The following is a 20,973-nucleotide window of genomic DNA, read 5'->3' as shown; positions in this document are numbered from 1 at the left end:
TACAGTTATGGCAGAAAAGGTTAGCTTTCTAATCTGGCTATTTCTTATTAGCATGGGAAGTGGCATTCAAAACTACATTAAAATTGAGATTATGAATTCACTGAAGTAGAATTGCATCATGCTGCTTCAGTACAGCTCTGGCACTTGTATTTTCAAAGATATTGGACTTTTGAAATCCTAAAGCCAGAAGGTTTGCTGGTGGTAGCTTAAAGCAACCAGATATTTTACTTCTTATTTTGGATGGGATATAAAATCAGTTCCATTTCCAACCTGATTCTATGAGCTTTTGAGAGCTCTGAGTGCATGGAAGTGCTCCTGTTCTTAGAGAGATACATTTATTTAAGATAGATAGTATCAGGTTCTCACCCATTTCCTAAATATTTGTGTATTTCATTAGACTTTTTTTCTGTTCTTCTGTTTGAAAAAAATATTTCAGTTTCAACAAAACAAAGACTTTTAAATTACAATCTCATGTGCAATACTGCTCCCCTTCAAGACCTTCCTATAAATAATAAGAGAATTGCTCACTTAAAATTGCATTTACTTCTGTGAAAAAGCTAATTAGTTTTTCTTTGATGAATATGAAGGTGTAATTTTCTTCATATCAGTTTTATTAGATCATACAAACCACAGCAGACACATTGCAACTCCCAGGTCGTACATTTCCTGGAAAATACATCATTTACTTTGTTCCTTCTATTTTCAGGTATTCTTGTTCATTCTGAACCCAATAAGACACCAGATACTTCATTCACAGACTTGCAGAAAGCTGCCAGAATACAGGTATGTTTGAGCAGACGAGTACGTTTAAGCTAAGTGAGTTGGGTGAAAAGAACTTCACATTCCAGTATTGCAAAGACAAACTTCAGAGTAAAAAGGCATGGAGCATACTACTGAGTTCAGTAACTCAAGTGGTGGAAACAGGCCAACAGCAAGATTTGCAATTTCTGTTTTATTACACATCCAAGTACACTTTTTTCTTTAATAAACTACAATCATTTGGCATTTCACACAAGCCATATGACAAATTTTCATAATTACTGTATTTATCAAATGAGTACAACAAAGGAGCAAAATGTTGGCTTCATTAAAATCTATGGAATTACACAGACCTTTCAGACACCATTTTTTTGGGTTCTGTTTGCCGCAGAAGTTGAAATGTTTGTAACCAAAGTTTGTTTCAGTATGCTAGATTTTAACGTGCTTCTCAAATATCTGAATATTTAGAATTACTCTGTAATTACTTACTGTGTGTTACTTGATACAGGACAGATTCTTGTGGGCTGGCTTTGTGTGGCAAAGCACATGTCAGTGTAGTTTAAAAGCCTAAGCTAATACGAAACATTGTTTCAGCTTACAGAAACTCGGAGGTTTTAGATCACCACTATTTATTTCCTCTAGCATAGGAAAAAAATTATACTTCAAGTTCCCTCATGCCTTCTTAACTGTGCTGTGCTCCTATCTAAATTTCCATAGGGTTCCATACCCTGAGCCACAGTTTTGCAGTGCACATAGACAGCCACAATTGCTTAAATTTCCTCTTAAGTACACATCTGACTTCCTACAAGGAAGGGAGGAAGACTGTAATGTTTTTAATTATAAAACACTGCCTTTGATTGTGTTTCATGATTAACAAATCTCATCACACATCCCATATTATTATTTAAAAATATATCTTGAAATGCTACATATGAACTGAGAATGGTATTTTTTTACCACCACCGTATAAAGTAGTAACAGTTTTAGAAAAAGGAAAAGTTTTAAAATTAATTGGTGAAGTTAGCATAGCTTTTTTTTTTTTAAATAAAAGTGCTCTCCAACACCTTCATGATGTTTTAAAACAAAACGAAGTAAAAAATGCATACTGTTAAGTCATTCCTGCATCACTCGACTACACTGTAGTGCAAAAGGACTGTTTACACCCACGCAAACATAATTTCAAGGCAGTGGCAACATGGTTTAGTTTTGTGAGTGTGATTACTCTATTGCACATGTCACATGAAGCAGAGACTGCATGTACCCCAGTCCAAACACCTTCTAGATCTAGAACATAGAATGATTTGGAGACTCTGCAATGAACATTTTGCTCTGTAAGCCTTTAAAGAAAACAACTCCATCAGCTTCACTTTACAAATTATCTGTGCAAAAGTACAATATTTCATAAATAAACTTTACCCAAATATTACAGAAAAAAGCTTTGGGATACACTAGGTATAGATACAGTGACAGCTGAGCTGCAAACTTAATTTAGGTATATACAATAATACGCTCACCTGTTCTTTTCATAGATGTACATTTAACCTCCCTGAGTCCTATTCCATACTTAGCCACATCATGCAATTCCAGCTGCTTGCTCACTAACAGCAATGAGAGCTTCCACATTAGAGAGCAAGGTGGGAAGGAGCACAGCAAGGCGCTCTCCCATTTTAGCTGGCATGGATTTTAAGTTTACTGTACTTTTGCTTCCAAGAGACCACTGGTCATGACATGCCCATGACCACTTACGCAAGCACTAACATGTCTTAGTGAATCTGCTCCAAGATAGGCCATTAGAAGTTCAGTGTGTCGGATTAATAATTGCATAAGATCCTCAGCCAAACTCTCCATAGTTGAGTATCTCACCTTTTCAAAATCAAAAATGTCTTTGAGGAAGAAAAGCACTTGATCCTAGCAGGGGGGAAAAAGAAGCACAAAATTGTATTAACTTAAAAGAAGATAACAATATGTCATGATAGATATTTCTTTTACATGTTCCCCAAAATCAGCCATTTCTACATTCTCTGGACCTAAGACAGAAATATACTAAAAGAGACATCACAAAATAGGGCTTTTTTGCTTAAAAAAAACCCCAATATAAAAATACTTCTTTTGATAATTTCTTACTATTAAACTTAGGAAAATGCAAATGTGTTATCTATCTATAAATAAAATCCTTTTTTTTTTTTTAATTCAGACAAACAATAATTAAAAAGAGAAGTTGCACACCTTGAAGAAGCAGCACAGGTCATAAAGGGAATTCCTAGGGCCCAGAAAGCCCCACGCCAAAACAGGGCTGATGTGTTCACATATAGCATAGAAATGTGCAAAAAAGCCATCAGGCACCTGGTAATGTAAACGTTGTAGACAAAAGTCACACAGGGAATTCACACTAAATTTCATTTGTATAAAATTAAGTCTTCAGAAAAGCCTAAAGCACTCACTACTTCAGGGCTGTGTTAACTCTGAATTCCTTCAAGTTATAGGGTAATTATACTAAACAAGTGTCTAAATTTTTACTTCAGTGGCACTTTTTATTTTATAATGTATAGGCATAATGGCTTTGATGGTCTTAAAGGTCTTTCTCAACCACAACATTTCAATTCTACAAGCAACAAAAGATCATGGTCTAGTTGACTGGATAGGACTGGGTGATAAGTTGGACTGGATGATCTTGGAGGTCTCTTCCAACCTGGTTGATTTTATGATTCTATCATGAACAATCTACCCTCCCACTTGACAGACCAGATAGTTTTATTCAGTTATTCTTGACTGAAAGCTCTTGTACATGAGGTGTAGCTGAAACTAGCAAAAAAAGTAAGCAACCTGAATGGGAAAATCATACACCTTACAAGAATTCATCTTTCAGGCTCAAGAGAAACATCTGTGAATGTCCATCTGGTTATTTTTACAACTTGAAGGCACTCAGAGCATACAGCACAGTATAAATTTATTGCATCTGAATGTACAATTAATTTTATACACTCATAAATATATATTTATAATTTTATAACCTTGGTTGAGCTATAAAATAAGTGAATCATAAATTAAAACATAAAATACCACATAAATGTACTTAAATGTATTTAGTTCTTTAAGTTCATCAAACTCCTTGTAGTACTGTTAGTCTCTTGCTTACAAAGACTTCCATAATGCTTAACTTACCCACTTTTGAATGACTCCAGTAGCACTGATGAAACAAGTCCCAAGGAGTACAATTTATCCACACTTACAAACTCAGACAGAGGGAGACTTCAGTATAGAAAGGAACTACAGAGTAAGGTAGTTGTGCATTGGAACAGGGATGAAAATAATAGGTTGCTGTACCATGTGGGATAATGAAGGGATATAGCCCACTTATATAACTTCAGTGTAGAAAAGTATGTATTTATATTAAAAAACTCCCAATTGCATTGACATAGGGATGTAACATCCCAGATCTTAAGACAGAATGGTAGCTGAGGGTCTTTCATGAAGCACAACTGCCATGGGAAGCTTTTTTTTTTTATGATGAAATCAGTCTTTAGCAGTTGAAAGTCTTGTTAACAGCTCCTCTGAGAATCAGAGAAAGGTGTCAGTGCCAATCACTTCAGCAGAGATTCTTCACCTGTGATATGCAAAATCACTTCGATGGCTATCCTACAGCAAGCCTCAACTCTGCTTTTGGACCAGCTGTTATAGAAATGGAGCATTTGCCTTCCAGGTCTAATAAAATCCTCCAAAGGTGGAAGTAAGGAGCTGCTAGCACAGAGGAGTTCTGCTTTGAGATCTGCTGAGTTCCCTCATTGAGAAGAAAGGGACCGCAGGAGGCTGCAACAGCTCTTGCTGCTAGTGAAGAAGATGGTACTTCAGGTAGGTAAAGGGATAACACTTAAGTTTTACTTAGTTGTGGACATGATGCCAGGAGATGGGGCTGAAAATCCTAGTGCACACAGGTGAGATACAAGATTAATGACCTTGGTCTGCAAAAAATCCAAGGTACATATTTGGGGCACTAAGTCAGAGAAATTGCTGTCACCAACTGTTCAACTGGACAAGCTGGGTTAAAAATCTTTCAGCTAAAACTTTTTGCTAAAAAAAAAAAAAAAAATTTGGTATTAAGGCTCCATTGCTTAAACTTCTACAACTGGCAGCCTCTTGTCTAAGCTAACATGTCTACAGGATTAAGAGTTGGTCTGTAATTTATTTTGGCAAGGTTACAGAGCAGAACTTCAAATTCTTTGGAGCCGATCAGTAACTCTGGTCTACACAGTATCCAAAGCAACTTACCTTCATTTGTTGTCTTTTCTGCTTCAGTACTGACCAACAACTTGAAGCCACAGCCTAAATTAAAAAAAAAAAACAAAAAAAGCCCCCAAATCTCAGTGTAACTTTACTGTAACAGAAATTATAGCTCATTTTGAAAAAAAAAAAAAGTGATCTGTAGAATACCACATCTCTGTATTTGGCAGATCTGCTTTCTTCAACCCTGTGATAGCACAAACTTTAAAATATATAAAATATCAGCCAGTACAAATAACTGATTTTATATATAGTTCACATTTATTATTTTCAGACCTTCTTTTGCAACACTGTATTTAATTAAAAGGTAATTTGTCATCCTAGATGATTTTACAGTTGCAACAGTTAGCAACACTCACTGAGGACCAGTCAGTCATGTACCAAACTGTGTGCTCAGACGTAACTAACTATTTTAGATATTAAAGTATCATGTGAACACATTGAAATGTCCTTTTACATTTTAGTGAAAACATTCTTGCAATAGCTTCAGATTCAGCTACGGAGTTTTGTCCAAATATAGACCTAAGAAATAAAATATAGAGATATCCGTACTAGGCTTTTTCTCCCCATAGCTTGTAACCATCCCCATCTGATTCTCCTTCAGTACTGAAAGATAATTTGCTACTCAGAAAACACAATGTTATCACATGCCTACAAAATAAATGTATGCATGTTACTTTCTTTTTTTTTTTCCTCTAGACTGAGTATTTCAAATGTAAAACAGAAACAGCAGGAAAACTGGCATTTAATAGATAGAACTGTAGGAAATGACAGTAGTATCTCTATCAGCTGATCGTGGCAGTGGCCTGTACGTCTGTAACAGGCATATGAGATCTAGTTGACAAACAGGCACATCTGAAGAAAACATTAAATGTTACCAACATGGGAATTCTTGTATTATATTGAATTACTTTTGTTTGCTTGCAACTTTGTGCTGTATTGTAACTCTGGTATACAAACCAAAAATCTATCTAAGATGAGCATAACAGAAACTTTCCTTCTGAAATTCTGCTTCTCTGGCAAAACTCATTTTTATATGACAAGTTAAAAGTATTTTCTCCAATATAATTAATCATTCATATATATTTGGAACCCAGAGTTGTAGCTTTGAAATTGTTAGTATGAAAACTGATTAATATAATCTGTGATTTTATCTGAGGAATATTTCAGGTACATACTGATAGCTGAATTAGACTTTGCAGTAAAAGCCAGTATAGTTTCTTTGCTTCAAAATTAATGCTATTACTGAGACAACCTACACAGCCTTTATGCTGTAGTTGCTGGATTTACTGACTTTTTCCATTGTGCTTTAACAAAATCAAGCACAGATTGCCCTAAGAACAGTTTTAGCACACAGAGTGCTCACGCTGATGTTGTAGTGATCATACCAACTACTCCCTGTAATGTACTACAGGATGATGGTTATGAATATTGCACATAAATACTTACGGTTTCTTTAAAAGAGGAATTTAGCCAGCGGTTATTTACTACATTCTGTATAGATATTGGTGGATTTTCTAAATCTTCAAATGAATCCATTAATATAAAATCCAGAACAACATCATAAAAATTCAAGTTTTTCACCTAAATTAAATCAGAACATGATCTGAGTTAGTTAGTTTCTTTTTCAACAGTGGAATTCAGCATGTACTGCATTCTAATTCTTATCAACATGCAGTGTTGTAATAGTTTTAAATAAAGACTACAGATACTTTGTCAGTAAAGAAGTTAAAAAAAATTACATGCTTTCTAGTACTGAACTACAGTGCTGAATGCCATTTCTCTAAATCAGCAACATAAACAAAAGAGAGTTGCCTTTCCCACAGATTCTGAACTGTAAACACTTATTTTGAGATGCTATGGTTTATGCAATTAAAGGTAAAAATATTTTTCAGAAATTGAGACTCACTCCTCTAGCAGCAAGTTCCATTTCAGTATTATCCCAGTGATCTGTTTGTTCCAAAAAATGGATCATTTCATCAAAAACATCTTCAAATTTCTTTGGATTCTGTGAAGTGCAAGCAATCACTGTCAAGCAAACTTAAGAGAGGGAGTCTGCTTACTCTGGAAAGTGAACTCTAGTAGTTACATTAACAAAAAAGCATTAGTTAAAAAAGCTTTTACCTTCCTTGCTCTCACAATTAAAGCAGACAAAATTTTTCTTCCACTTTCAGCAAGAAATATTCTGTTTGCTGTTTCTGAAAGAATTACCTAGAAGAGGTTTCAGAAAATAGAGACATATTCATTCGCAATTGAACACTTCAATCAAATTTATTATAACCACTATTATAGCAGGCAAGTTTCTGATAAGCCTTTGGTGCAAAAGTTCCTAAGCCAATCCAAAAATTGGTGTCCCCTGCAAATATATCCCATTTAAAATTTATAGAAATGTCAGAGTACTGAGGCAGTATTTAATTACAGAATTGGTTATAGAAATGCTTACACAGGTAGAGCATTGATTCAAAGCTACACACTTTAGGCTTAACAAGACAGATAAAATCACTCTTCTTACTATTTACCTGAAAAGCTTGTCGAATACAATGAAGCTTAGCAAGGAAGTCACTGTCTCCTAGACATTCAAACATTTCAGTCCTATTTAAAATAGAAAAGTTTCCAAAAACAATTAAAAAATGAAGCCTAGGAAAATTCAACTAATTACTAGAAGAAATAACCAGTACAAGTTAACTTCTAAAACCTGAATCAGTCCTACATTAAGCAGATGTAAATGAGTACCTTAACACTCGTGAATAAATTTTGCCCTCTTCTGCCAAGTGCATAGCTTCTTCATACAATGGGCAATGACAAAGGGAATCTAGGCCATAGGTGTTACGAATGTCTCTGTGCTCTGTAAGCTGAAAAAAAAAAAGAAATGCTGTTCTTTAAAGAGCTTGCTACCAAATTTTTAAGATAAACACCTAGGAGCTGGGTGAGGCACTTGAATATACTGCAGCTTTAAAAAAAAAACACCAAAAAAACCCAACAAAAACCTCCTCTCATGCAAGCAGGTGAAATAAAATATCTGTGTTGCATGTATTATCAAGCTCAAATGAAGAAAGTAGCTAAAATCAAGCAGCTACTAACCAAGAGAGAAAGGTATAACCGTTCTTCTGATGAGAAGGTGGTTTTGATTACCGAGGTTAGTTCCAACCAGTAACATTTTGAAAAGGGCTATCAATTCCCTTATCACTGTCTCCTCTTAACATGCAGAAAAAGGAAAGGAGCAAAATTAAAAAAACAAAATCCAGAAACTAAAATGATTTCTAGGTTCAACTAGAAAATGCAACTTCCAGATGAGCTCTGAAGCTACATCATAATACTCCTGGAGTCATCATGGATTCTCTTTTGATGCTTTCTAGTAGTTAGATATTCATAACGAAATATGTTTTACGTAGATATAAACATTACACATATGCATTGTGTTTTAAAAGGTCTTGAAATCACTGAGTAACAGCCATTTTTTGAGATGCAAGTAAGGTGAAGGCTTGCCTACATAGACATCTTATTTCAAAGTAGAATTAACTGAAGATGCTGAGTATACATTCACACTTCTAACACAGCAGTGCTCAGCTACTAGAAGAATGGCCAAATCCTATGCAGTGTTAACCAACGTGCAGAACATACAACATTTTCTAGATATAAATTTCAAGCTAACAGTATCACAGCATCACCAAGGTTGGAAGAGACCTCACAGATCATCCAGTCCAACCCTAACATCAAAAGGCAAATGAACACTTCGTTGTGAAAGTCTCTGAGGACTAACTACCTTTGAGGAAAAAGGTGGAGAAAATGTTAGTTTTAAATGACATGGATCATTTTAACTAACTTATAGAAGAACCTGATTTTTACCCCATTATGTACTGCTATACCCAGACTAACTTTCCTGAACAGTGGTTCAGTATTTACCAGAAGTTAACCAGGAAGCCCCAGCATCCCACATCCTATCATCACAGTAAGTTGGACTCTGGAAAGCTCCTTGAGCCCTTTCTTAACCACTCTGTAGTGCACACTCCTCTGCACAGCCACTGCCATTTTGAAACTCTTAACCACACCATTAAGGACAAAATGTTGCAACATGCACAGCTAGAAAAAGTGCTGGTAGTTGTAACACAGAGGCATGCAATGATGGATCTAACATGACAGTCTCTACATGTCTGCCATTTTTTCAGTGTCATGCGGGGTTACATGAAGAATACGAAGACACAGTCAAAAGAGGAGATGAAAAGATGAACTGCTTTATAGCAGCAGTGTAATCTTGCAATGCTTTACTTTTATCCATTTAAAGCTGTAGAGATGGCAGTTGTTTCTGACCACTGCACAGAACATTGACAATGTTTTGGGGTGCATGCACAACACACTGTGTATGTTGAAGTAACATGTACATCTTCAAAACTCCCAAGCTTGTAGTGGCAGCTTTTGTCTCTATGCACAGTGCCACAGAGCAGCCTCTGAAGACTGGATGGGTTTTGTTTGGGCACTAGTCTTTTTTTTTTTTTCCTCTGGGCAGCTCAGCTTTGCAGCTGTATCTGCTAGCAAAGAAATCCTGAAATCACTGTTGTAAAGCATTAAACTTCTGGAACCTGGAATAGTTTTTTTTTAAGCCTGGGAGTCCCTGACTGTTTTGGTCTAATGAACAGATTCAGCACTCTGATTTGCCACCCACAAGTTGTTTCTTAAGTAGAAAAAAATTCTCAGCTGTGCATCAAGATCTTGTTGACTACCAAAATAACCACCTACATGAGCATAAGGAAATAAACAATGCTAGACCTTTTAGGAATTCTTGCTTGCTCTCCCTAATAAAAAGGTCAGTTGACTGGCACAGTCAGCATTCCTTATATTTGGAGAAACTATATTTATCCTAGAATTTAAAAGCTGCTAATCTCCTTTATCTAGATGGCTTCACATTTTAAAAGTTTTTTTTTAACATAAGTAGCTGAAGGATGAGCATGATGCATGTTTTTTAGGAGTTAGAAGATGAATGTGATGGTGACTGCTAACTAGAACATCTGAAATGGTACTTCCAATAAACTGAAATGATGAAGTGGGGCATTCTTCCTACTATCTACAAAAACCAGGAAAGAAGTCAATGTATTTTTAGGAACTCCTTCTATTACTTGTATATATTACAAGACATCTGGTAAGTTTTCTTTGAGGAAAATACACATTCAGAACATGGTTTCATTTGAATTATTGCTGGAACTTTATTCATTTTAAGTGTAATGAAGAATGTGTACTCACTATGTTGTGGACTTCAGTGGGTAGTACTACTCCTTGCCAGGCAGAAAAACCCTAGGCTATGTGCTGCATCTGGTTCAGAGGTTTTTAGCTATGTAATACTATGGAGGCATTATGGTACAAAAATCAGTTCAGTGCTAATGTAAGGGATTTGTTACAAATGTTACATATATCTCTTAAGAATAAAAAGCTGCACAGTACAGATACAGAGAGCAGTCAGTATATAGTAACACACTGGCTACCTCTTGCCAATATTATTCCCTCTGGTATTCCCTGTTTCAGGAAAGGGATAAAATATCTCTCTGGAAATTAGGAAAAAGGTAACCATACTTTTTAGTCACGGGGCCTTTTCAATATTTTCTGAACCTAAAATTCAATTTCAGTCACTTTGAAGCCACACACAAGTAATTTCAGGCATGTGGATACTGGTGTTCTTTCCCTGTGACCACAGCCTACTCCCTTCTGCTCTGTTTTGTTGTAATAAATTGAGTAAAAAGCAACCTCAGTAAAGAGATGGATAAAATAAGAGCAGGTAAGATTTTATTCACAAGTCTAAAAAACATATCCTAAGCTTTGGACTTGAGATAACATCATAATAAAGATAACAAAGTTTATTTGATAATACAACTACTACAGCTTCAGTTCTAGTCAAAAATATAAAAGTAAGGCATGATAAGTGCACATGAACTGGCAAGAGAGAGCCTGCAAGGAAGCTCACTGTCAGGGAGGGCAGGAAAGACCTTCTGTCACTAAAATGGAAAAGAAGTCAGGAAAGAGAGGGTGGAGACCTTATCTGGCACACTCGCTGCTGCCAAAGGTGGTAGCTATTTTCATCACACAGTAGGTGAGATACCAAGAGTACGAAAAGGATCACAGGATTCTAACTCTTCTAAACACAAGCTGATGGCAGGCAGTCTCAAATGGGGAAGAAAATACCATTATTTATTACTGTATATAATATCAATAACTTAGAGCAAATGGTTGTGCTTACCATCCCCCTTCTGCAGTGCTTCCAAGAGTCTATGTATATTCAGGCATAGAAGTGTGGCTGGGTTTGGGGATGGCAACTGTCTGAATAATCTTTTTAAACATTTAGGCACCTGTGTATTGTAGGTATCCAGACTGACACAATTCTGTACAAGAAGTCATCAAGTGCATGATTCTTAGCATCCTCTTGATTATCAGTCATAGTCAGCAGGAAGTTTTGGCATACTCTACTGCTATCTTGTAGAGCTCATCGAAAGGGCATGTGATTTAAAATCTGTCAGCTGTCCCAGTTTTGTACAGGTTTGGGTTTTTTTTGAAAGGCATCTTAATAGGTTTTGTTCTAATATAATACAGCAAAACACCCTTGTTGCCTCCTAAGCAGCACCCTTATCAATCTCCACCAAAACTTGTGTCTGTTGTCTTGTTTCAGCATTCCCTGTATCTTTTCTGTTATCTCTTGTCAGGGCAGTGAACTAAATTTGACTTCACTGTGTGTCAGCACTGAAAATAGCTTCCAGCTTCAGAGCCACATAGAATACTTAGTCCCGCTCCTTGGGACAGGATGTAGTGTAGTAGAAAAATTAGTAATGGTCAGTATATAGCTTGTAGCATAATGTGATCACAAAAAAGTTGTTACTTTTTAATTTCCTGGAGGGTAAACTTACTGATGATTCCAGTAGGAGGAAAAAAAAAAGAAGAAGAAGAAATCACACAGCAGTATACACACATATATGTATTTCAGATTTAGAAATGTTTGGCAATTTTGCAATTTTAGTGCTGATAAAATCGGAACTGCAGTTGGGATGCACAGGATGAAAAAACAGCTGCCTATTTCCCCATTAACTGAGACAAATCAAAAGCTGCAAGAGTTTCACATCTCTCAGCTTATGCAAGTGCAAGAAAAAAAACAAAACAAAACCAAAAGAAGTAGATAAGCAAGTAGGTATCTGACATCATCTGGTCAATTCTAATCCTGTTGCATCCTGTAAGTGATTACAAAGTGATTGTAATCCTGTGATTGTAATTTTCCCCTACTATCTGAAATACACTGGGGAGTAGCTATTTCTCTTCATTGCCACAGTTATTTGTACTACTAATTTAAAGCATTCTGGTTAGAATACCAAATTTCAAGTTGTTTATGGCTTTGTTAATCTTCAGAACTCTCTCTATTAGCTAAATTTTAAAGATTTTTCTCTAATATCTGAGAAAGGAGATCAGAGAGCTTGTTCTGTTGGCAAAGACCAGAACAGCAGAAGAGAAAAATCTTCATAACCATTCTGAAAGAAAGAGTCGACAGAGGCTGGTTTTGAGGTATCAAAATGTGGAGAATATTTTCAGCATTTGTGAAGACAATTCTGTTGCAAATTTTTATTTGAATATTTTCTTAGCAAGTACTGAGATGATTTAGCTGCAGGACAGGATGGTTTGGTTATTCCAGTGGGGTATGGGTCTTTTTTAAGCCAAGAAAACACAAATGAGCATAATGAATTGTTCCTATTTTCACATACCTGCAAAAGACACTAGCAAAGTTCATGAATAAAAAAAAACAAATAAACAAAAAAGTCACCAAAATAAACCCCAAATATACAAACTAATAGTTAACAGCTCCTTTCAGGAGTTGATAGGGTTGTTGCCATCTTCAGTTTTGGTTTTGTCCACATTACAGGAAAGAGTCACCAGTCTCTGGAGACACAAACTTTGTTAGGAATGAGTCCTATGCATACCATCACAACTTAATGTCAATTACTAAATCAAAGTAATCACAATGCAATGTTAATTACTAAATCAAGTTAATGATGTCATGGAAAACAAACCATACAATAGACAGCCAAAATGATAATTGCAAAGAACATGTATGCAATTCTTTCTTTTTTCACAACTGCCTGAGTTTAGCAGCTTAGTCATAGTGCATATATGATAGCAATATCTAACATAAAATGCATCTGTTGAGACCAATTGTCTTTCCTGTAACTTGGAGAATGCTGCTATTCAAGATCATGTCAGCTTCTTAGAGACTATAAAAGGAGACATTCCTCATTCAAAGAAGCACGTTGCTGTATATAAAATCTTTCAAATGCTTCAAGGGAGCTGTAGCAAATTTCAACTAACAGACAATGTCTTCATAGCCAAATATTATATCTTTATGTATTCTTTGTGGACTTATCCAAGATTAGGAAATGTTATATGATTTATATTATATAGTGCAAGGAATGTACTAAAATAGGGAGCCATCAGTTTTTAGTAATTTCCTCTAAAAAACCCAAAAGAGCTCCAAAAGAGACAAAGCCTTCTTCAAGTTTTTATATTACGGTAAAGGAATAGAAAAAAAGAGACCAGAAAAATGCAATTCATGGTAAAAGGAGCTATAAGAGTTCTGCTTGCTCTTCTTTGCTCATGAAAATCTGATGTATTTTTCAAAATCAACTTCTTTTCATAAAGAGAAACATGGGGAAACATTCTGCCAGTGCTTAAAGAAAAAAAAATTGACCCCAACTTCATTACTTGAACTGCTACGAAGATGGTTACAACTAAGCAAGGAAAGCTTTAATCCCCATAACAGACACATATTTTGCTTACATTATTAGCAAAAAAAAAAAAAAAAAAGGATTCTTCTGTTCAAATAGATCAGAAGAATCTGTAAAGAAGCAATCTTTAAGAGTCTTACCTCAGCTGTGGAAACGAAGGAGTCAGTTGACGCAATGCTTAATGTATCTCGAAGACAGAAATCATCTTCATTATCCTTCACAGTAATGTCTGTATTTTTATCTTTAAAGTTAAATTAAAAAACAAAAAATAGACAAGAAAACTGATGATTAGACAATGAGAAAATTACACTTTAGTCTTGAAAGTGCATTTCATGTATATGTTGGTGTTTCCATTTGGAAGGTACAGCATTGAACTACTATGAAACTAAATTCTCCTATGACTTGGTAACATAAATAAAGGTGACTGCACTTTGCTGTCTTTGAAGTGGACTTACAAACACCACCTACAATGAGCAGAGAAAGAAAAACTATTTCTCCAGGGCTTATCCCTTCTGAAGTTCTCTCTATCTTAAGATATTACTTCACTATATTGATCTAATTAAGCTTTTAACTTGTCTGTTTTATGTAACAAAAGCTCAAATATTTAGTAGTCAAGAAATACTGTTCTTAAATTAAAAAGTCAATAAAAATAAGGTGTCAGCTTCACTTCAATTAATTTCACTTTCTGCTTCTCATGTCTTTTTTCCCCACTTGCTAGTCCTGGAGGAGAGCAAAGTGAAGTTTTTAATCTTCACTACATCCTCTTTCCCTAATAAGTTTTATTATTGAAATAACACATCTAGAAGCACTTCCTATAGCACTAAAGTTCTTAAAACCTTTAAAATGACAGATACTTTTTTCTAGAAATCATCTGCAATATAGTTACTCTCAGTTTTCCTTTATTTTATTCTCTGATTTCAACTCCTGCATGCATTACTAGTATACATGGTTCAGTTTTCACTGCACAGAAATATTTTCAGAGAAGGATTAAATTCGTAAGTCAGTAAGTCAGGCTTTGGCTTTGTGTGCCTCTTGTTACATTCTCAGTAGAGCACAGGCATTTCTTTTGGGTTACTTTACCTTCAGACATTACACATGTGCTGCTAAAAGTCTGCTTTATTTCCAACAGTCAGTGGCAACCAGCTACCCAATGTCATCCAAATCTGTTGCTACAGCAATACTTCATAAAACGCACTATTACATAGCAAAGTGGCTAAGTGCCAGTATACTAGAATGGTTTACTCATCAACTGAAATGCTACAAATCCACATAACTTAATTACTATTCTGGTGGTTGTTATAGGTTTATTGGTGGCAGTCTTGAAATGACAGCTCAAAAATGCACATAACAATAAATATCTGTCTTTTAGTCTATACATTGTGGCTAAAAACTATTACAAGTTTGAACAAAGATTTTACTAGATTGAGTTAGGCAGATTGCTACTTGTAATCAGAACTTTACCAATACTCATATATGAAAGTCTCTCTTTTTTTTAGATAATGCTTAATTGTTCTTTTTTGTGACCTCTAAAACCATGAGGAAAACAACAGCAGCATCCAAGTTAGTTGAGAAACAGTAACATACTGTAATTGACAGAGCTGGAACAGAAAACCAAACAGTGGTTTGCAAAAGCATTTGCTTGAGTACTGGTGAAAACAGATGGGTAACACAATGTCTCTTTCTTATTTGTAGCTCATAATTTGCATTAATCCCCTTCTAACATTATACTAAATGCTCTTCTAATATAACTTTTTTCATATAAACAGTTGCTGAAACTGCAATAATACTGTTAAACACTGTGCAGTACAGGGAAATATACCCCAGTTACTAAAGATTTTTCCACTGAAAGTTTTTTTTTTGCTAAGTTGTTTTCCATAATAAATGTGTAATTAAAACAAAAGTTTCTACACCTCAAACTTCGAAAAGCCCTATAGCACCTGGTTCAAGTGCACACCAAAGAGATTATTATCGTGGTCCTTCCAGTTTGTAGGTAACATGCACCAGCTACTGTATGAGAAGTGAACACATTTTTATTCCTAAGTAGCAACACAAATACTTATAAAGATTTTACTGACAGCTTAACAAAGATGTTACAGCAAGGACCCAAGTCACATACGTGAAGTTGAGCTGTAATCTAGCCTCATGTAACAACTTATCCAGAATCCAAGAACATCTCCATCATCCTCACACGGAAACCCCAACTATAAGAAGCCTTTGGATATTGTCTCAATTACTGTGCTGCTGCATGCGAGTTTGTAGCTCCATTACAACAACATATGCCCAAACTAATGCAGCTATGTGACTGATTACATAGAAATACAAATAATACTACTTCAAGTTTATTCCACAGATAAGAAAATACATGTATGATGTAAATGAAGGAACCACATTTTTCATCCTACAATACCACAATATCAGGGGTTCTGCTGTAGAGTTTTCATCTAGCCATAGTGCTACAGATTAAATGAAGCTGCAGAGAAAAGACTTTGAATACATCTCTATTTACTGAAAAGGTCATAATTCCAAGTTTTCTAATATGGGCCTAAAACTGTCACCTAGCAGTATGTTTTTAACTTGTTAGCTGAATATGGAACACCTCTTTCTTTTGCTCAAGGAAAATCCTCACTATTACAAAAAGAGGTACACAATTTTCATGTTCTGGCCAAAAAATCCAAAAATGGTTGGTAATGGTGAGTGAAAGAATACCTTTGGCACAGCCTCCCCATAGGAATCAAAATAGCCTTGTCAGTTATTTCTGACTTTCTTGGCACCACCACCACCCCAATACCCCAAAACACCCTTAGCCAAGAAGGTGCTCAGTAATACTCATGCTGTGCTAAAAGCACATTATTCTGAAAATGTTAGGGTGAAAATTAAGTTACAGCTGAAGCACATGCCATGCAAGTACCAGGAGAACATTCTTAGACACAAGAATATTGAAAACCAAAACAAAACACCACAAAAAAACAACAGCAGCACAATGAGAGTCCTGGAATGAACAGCTGCATGAGGAATCCATCCAACGGCTGCAACTGCTCATATAGTCATCTCCAGTTATTATGTAGTCTGATAACTTCAGGAAAGCATTACTGGCAAGTATGTGAACTACAAATATACTTCACTTAACTGAAGCCAAGGATTTATTTTGTGTTCATTTATATTTGTAAAGAAGTGGAGTTTCAGATGTGATACTGACAACAGAAACTGCCATCAAGAGTCTTAATTGTAGTGCCTTAAAATGCATACATGGTTCTAATGTTCAGTTAAGGGTATTAAAACTGGGAGAATATGGAGTATTGTGAAATTAATTCTACCTTTGTAAGTATTTGCAAGCAATTATTTGAAACTAAGAAAGCTTAAAAAAAAAATCAAGACAGAACAAAACTACTTTCATGTTTATTCATAGAGTACTAAGAATTTTTATTTGTCTTTGATCTGGTAGACTACAAAATTAACTGCTTAAACTTTCAGAGCAAAAATCTGACCTTGTTTAATCATTCAGTTGGGAAGTATTCATCTTCATGATGTTTTAAAGTTCTTAAAAGTGTTTACATATCTTTCCTCCAACCCTGAATGAAACATGGCATGAGTTCGCAAGTGAGTCTGACCCTAAGCACAGCAGTTACAAAAGGAAAGCACTTACCCGCTGGCAAAGAACTTATGGGGAGTTAAAGAGTTTAGTTGTGACTACCACTATTAAAGCCATAGTTTCCTGTCCTCCCACTTCAGTGGAATATCAGTGCAGCAATATATCACAAGCAGGAAAGCAACACCAGAAGAGAAAGATATGATGGACTCTGAAGAAGAAAAAAAGCTTGCAAAGGAGTCCACTTAGGAAAAGTGAAGCTATCCCAAGGGCTGCAGGCTTCCAGTATTTTGCCAGGCTACCGCACAACCAGCCACCATGCTATGTGCTACTCAGGGCCCTCAGATGTGTGGCTTCATGCCTAGGCAAAGCTACTGCAGTAATCAAGTTCAGAGAGCAAAAAGCATGAATTACTACATTACCCAATTTCAACAGAATGTGTCGCAGTCTTTCAGTTAGTCACCAGCAGCATAGTGGTTTGTCAACACTATTGCTGAAGCATCCCAAAATAGCTTTATTTATGTTTATAAATAGTTGTAACTCTGAGTGTTGACTGAATATTCCTTAAAGAATCAGTTCTACCAAGAGCTACTAAGGCATTACATAAAGTCTTACCAGATGCACCTAAAAAGCAGCAAATTTCACTTTATGTCATATTTATATAAAGAAAACTATCTCAAACTTCAGATGATACATTCTGATGGCTGGATCTTACAGCTACAGGTTAAAAAAGGCAAGCCAAGAATGGGAACCAGGTGTCCACACAGACCATTCTGGATTTAACACTTTGCTAGATTATATTGGCACTCCCCAGTAACACAAATACCTAGGTTTAAGAAAGTGCCTATAGCTGGAGGCATCTCAATTCACTTCAAATAAATCTATTATTGATTTCAGCATAAAAATATTTTTAAAGTATCTTGACCTGAAATATATCTACCAAAATCTTGTAGTCTGCCAATACATCAACATGGTGGCATGACTCTGATGTAAACTGAATCCCGGAGGGGAAATCAACAGACACAAACAGTCCTCCCACCCCCACCAAACAAACACACAAAAAGATACCCCAGTGTTACATGATCATCTAGCTTGGGTGTCAGTATGTGCTCACGCCTCTAGTAAGTCCCTGTTGTGAACACACAGCTTCTGCTCACCAATATCTGACTAGGAATTCAGCGACCAAAGCAGTTGTCTAACGGAAAGGAACAGCTGGGGAGTAATAGAGTAGAAGACAGCACCAAGTACTTAGTATGTGCAATTTCCCCTTCCTCCTGGTACCCACCAACCTTTTCAAGCTTTTGTTTTTTTTACTGAGGTAACTGCTGAAACTTCAAATCACATCCTTAGCAAGTACCTTAGTAGCTTTCATCCAGAGTATAATTTTCTGGTCTTGTGCAAACAGAAGGCCAAACCTTACTTCCCCAGTAAGAGTTGAGGCAACAGCTTTCATAATTGTTTCCAAGTACAGTTATAATTTTTAAGGTCTACAGAAAAGCCTTCCACTACAATACTTTCAGGCAGAAAAAGACCCATCTTCCAGGACAGTGGGTGCTCACACAATTATCATTAAGCAAAACAGAGGACGTTCTTAATTCACACTGTGTTTTGTATTTATTACTTTGATGCTATACTTAACACAAAAGGAGCTCAGCTGATTAAAAGCTGGACAAAAAGCATGTGAACATATGACAGTAGTAGATTCTTCATGCCTAAATAAGTAGACAAAGCATGCAGACACTGAATAGTGCAATCCATTATTGTTGCACACATAAGCAATAAAATCCACCTGAAAACCGAGATGAACTGGTTCACAGTATTTGTCATCTAGAAGATGATGCACCTTGCCTAAAATAACCTTACAATCTTTAAGAGATTTTCCATATACCCTGGAAAGATATAGCAGCAATTTCTGTGATCAATTTGGTTATTTTCAGACCTTCAAGTTACTGACTTGGTCCACAAAGTTCTATTACCTGCTAAGCACCAATATGTTTAATGGTATATAAAACCAAACACATGGCTAACATTCTTACATTCCAGAACAGTAAGATCAAGCACCTTGACTACTCTCATCTAGCAAAATGCTTGTGCTTAAGTACTTGTTTTAGTCTCTCAATGTGAAAATTTATTTCCTGTCCATAGACACAGGTACATTAACTCAAGAGTATTAGAAAATATTATATAGCTTTGATACTCTGGAATGGTGAAAAAGCAAACAATCATTTCAAGATTTAAATCTGATAAATAATTCTTCCATAAACCTGATACCTGAATTCAAATACCTGCTAATAGTTGCAATTTAGGGTTATTTTTAAGCAAAGAAATTAGCAAAAAAAAAACCCAAAAAACTTTGGTATAGAGAATGTGACCTGTGAAAAGAGCTCTTGAATCATTGTGGCATACTCTATTGTTAGCTCAAAATCTCAAAACAGAGACCTCACCATGAGGAACTCTGCAATTCAAATCCTCAGTAAGAGGCAGAAACACACTGTCCTGGAGTCCTGTATACCTCAAAATTCCCCTCCCTCCGTGGTTTGAATGGAAGAGGAAAGGCACCAAAGAAATGTTTCTCCCCCTGGCCCTGCAGGCGTGGGGCCACAAAAGGTCCTTCTGGCACAAGGGGTGCCTGTGCAGTGCCCGCGCTGGAATGGGGCTGGGATTGGCTGTGGTGTTCATGCCTAGGACGTGGTAACTCTGCTCTTTGTCTAGGAAAGGTATAAATATTGGGGTACTTCCCGCCCTGGGATTCCTACCTTAGAGTTCTTTCCCGCCTGGATAGTTCCTGCAGAGAGTCCCCTGGCACTGCTGCAAAGGACAAGCTCCTGAGGGACTGGATCGTCCCTGCTTTGGATGGCTCCCCACCATAAGCACCCTTTGTGCAAGTCTAATAGGCCTAAGGAGCCTCAGATGTCTTTTGAAAGAGAGAGAGCTGACAAGCAGCTGGACCACCCTTTCTCTCAGACAGTCTAACTCACCTGTGAGTAAACTTTCTGCTGAGCCTGATTAATGGTGGGAAAACCTGTGTTTATAGCTTAGCCTTTTCCATTTCCTGACTTCTAAAATAGCCAAATTTATCTATAGCATCCTTTGTAAGATATTCTCAATTAACTGAGGCTGCTAATTAAGCTAAATTCATTTCTGTACATAGTTTTGGGAACAGAGTTTCAAGAAAATAAAATAATTCTGTTTTTACATATATTCCTGACTCTGCCATATTAATTCCCTGCCTCCACAACACACACATAGAATCACAGAATCAACCAGGTTGGAAGAGACCTCCAAGATCATCCAGGCCAACCTAGCACCCAGCCCTAACCAGTCAACTAGACCATGGCACTAAGTGCCTCAGACAGGCTTTAGTTGAGATCTGAATTTTAAGAAAATAGATGAGCATCTAATGTGTCTTTTGCAACTTGAAATAGCACAACATGTGTGCTAACAGCTGAGAAATCAGCTTAGGAAACACAAAATAAGTGTATGCATGTGTTCACTTCTCTGGTTTACTGACTGCACTGACATTCTTTTTGACACAGATGTGAAACAGTGTTGAGATGTATATCCTATGTAAACTATGTGCCACTGTTAGATTTCCCCTTATCATAG

The 20,973-nt window shown here is 36.3% G+C and overlaps 1 protein-coding gene across 3 annotated transcripts in view; it reads right to left on the bottom strand.

Annotated features, from left to right (window-relative positions):
- Positions 1-593: 593 nt before the first annotated feature.
- MIGA1 (mitoguardin 1) overlaps positions 594-20,973 on the bottom strand; it is a 36,755-nt gene continuing 16,375 nt past the window's right edge. For all 3 annotated transcript variants that reach the window (XM_064147831.1, XM_064147832.1, XM_064147833.1), the window contains exons 8-16: positions 13,922-14,022; positions 7,771-7,889; positions 7,557-7,629; positions 7,162-7,248; positions 6,947-7,045; positions 6,487-6,621; positions 5,026-5,079; positions 2,986-3,102; positions 594-2,667 (exon numbers count right to left, since the gene is read on the bottom strand). In XM_064147831.1, the coding sequence (XP_064003901.1) occupies positions 2,449-2,667; positions 2,986-3,102; positions 5,026-5,079; positions 6,487-6,621; positions 6,947-7,045; positions 7,162-7,248; positions 7,557-7,629; positions 7,771-7,889; positions 13,922-14,022 (1,004 nt within the window). In that variant the 3' untranslated portion in view covers positions 594-2,448. The remainder of the gene's footprint in view (positions 2,668-2,985; positions 3,103-5,025; positions 5,080-6,486; positions 6,622-6,946; positions 7,046-7,161; positions 7,249-7,556; positions 7,630-7,770; positions 7,890-13,921; positions 14,023-20,973) is intronic.

This window comes from Pogoniulus pusillus, chromosome 8, assembly GCF_015220805.1.
Source record: "Pogoniulus pusillus isolate bPogPus1 chromosome 8, bPogPus1.pri, whole genome shotgun sequence".
NCBI lineage: Eukaryota > Metazoa > Chordata > Aves > Piciformes > Lybiidae > Pogoniulus > Pogoniulus pusillus.
This window is presented reverse-complemented; position numbering and strand designations above follow the sequence as displayed.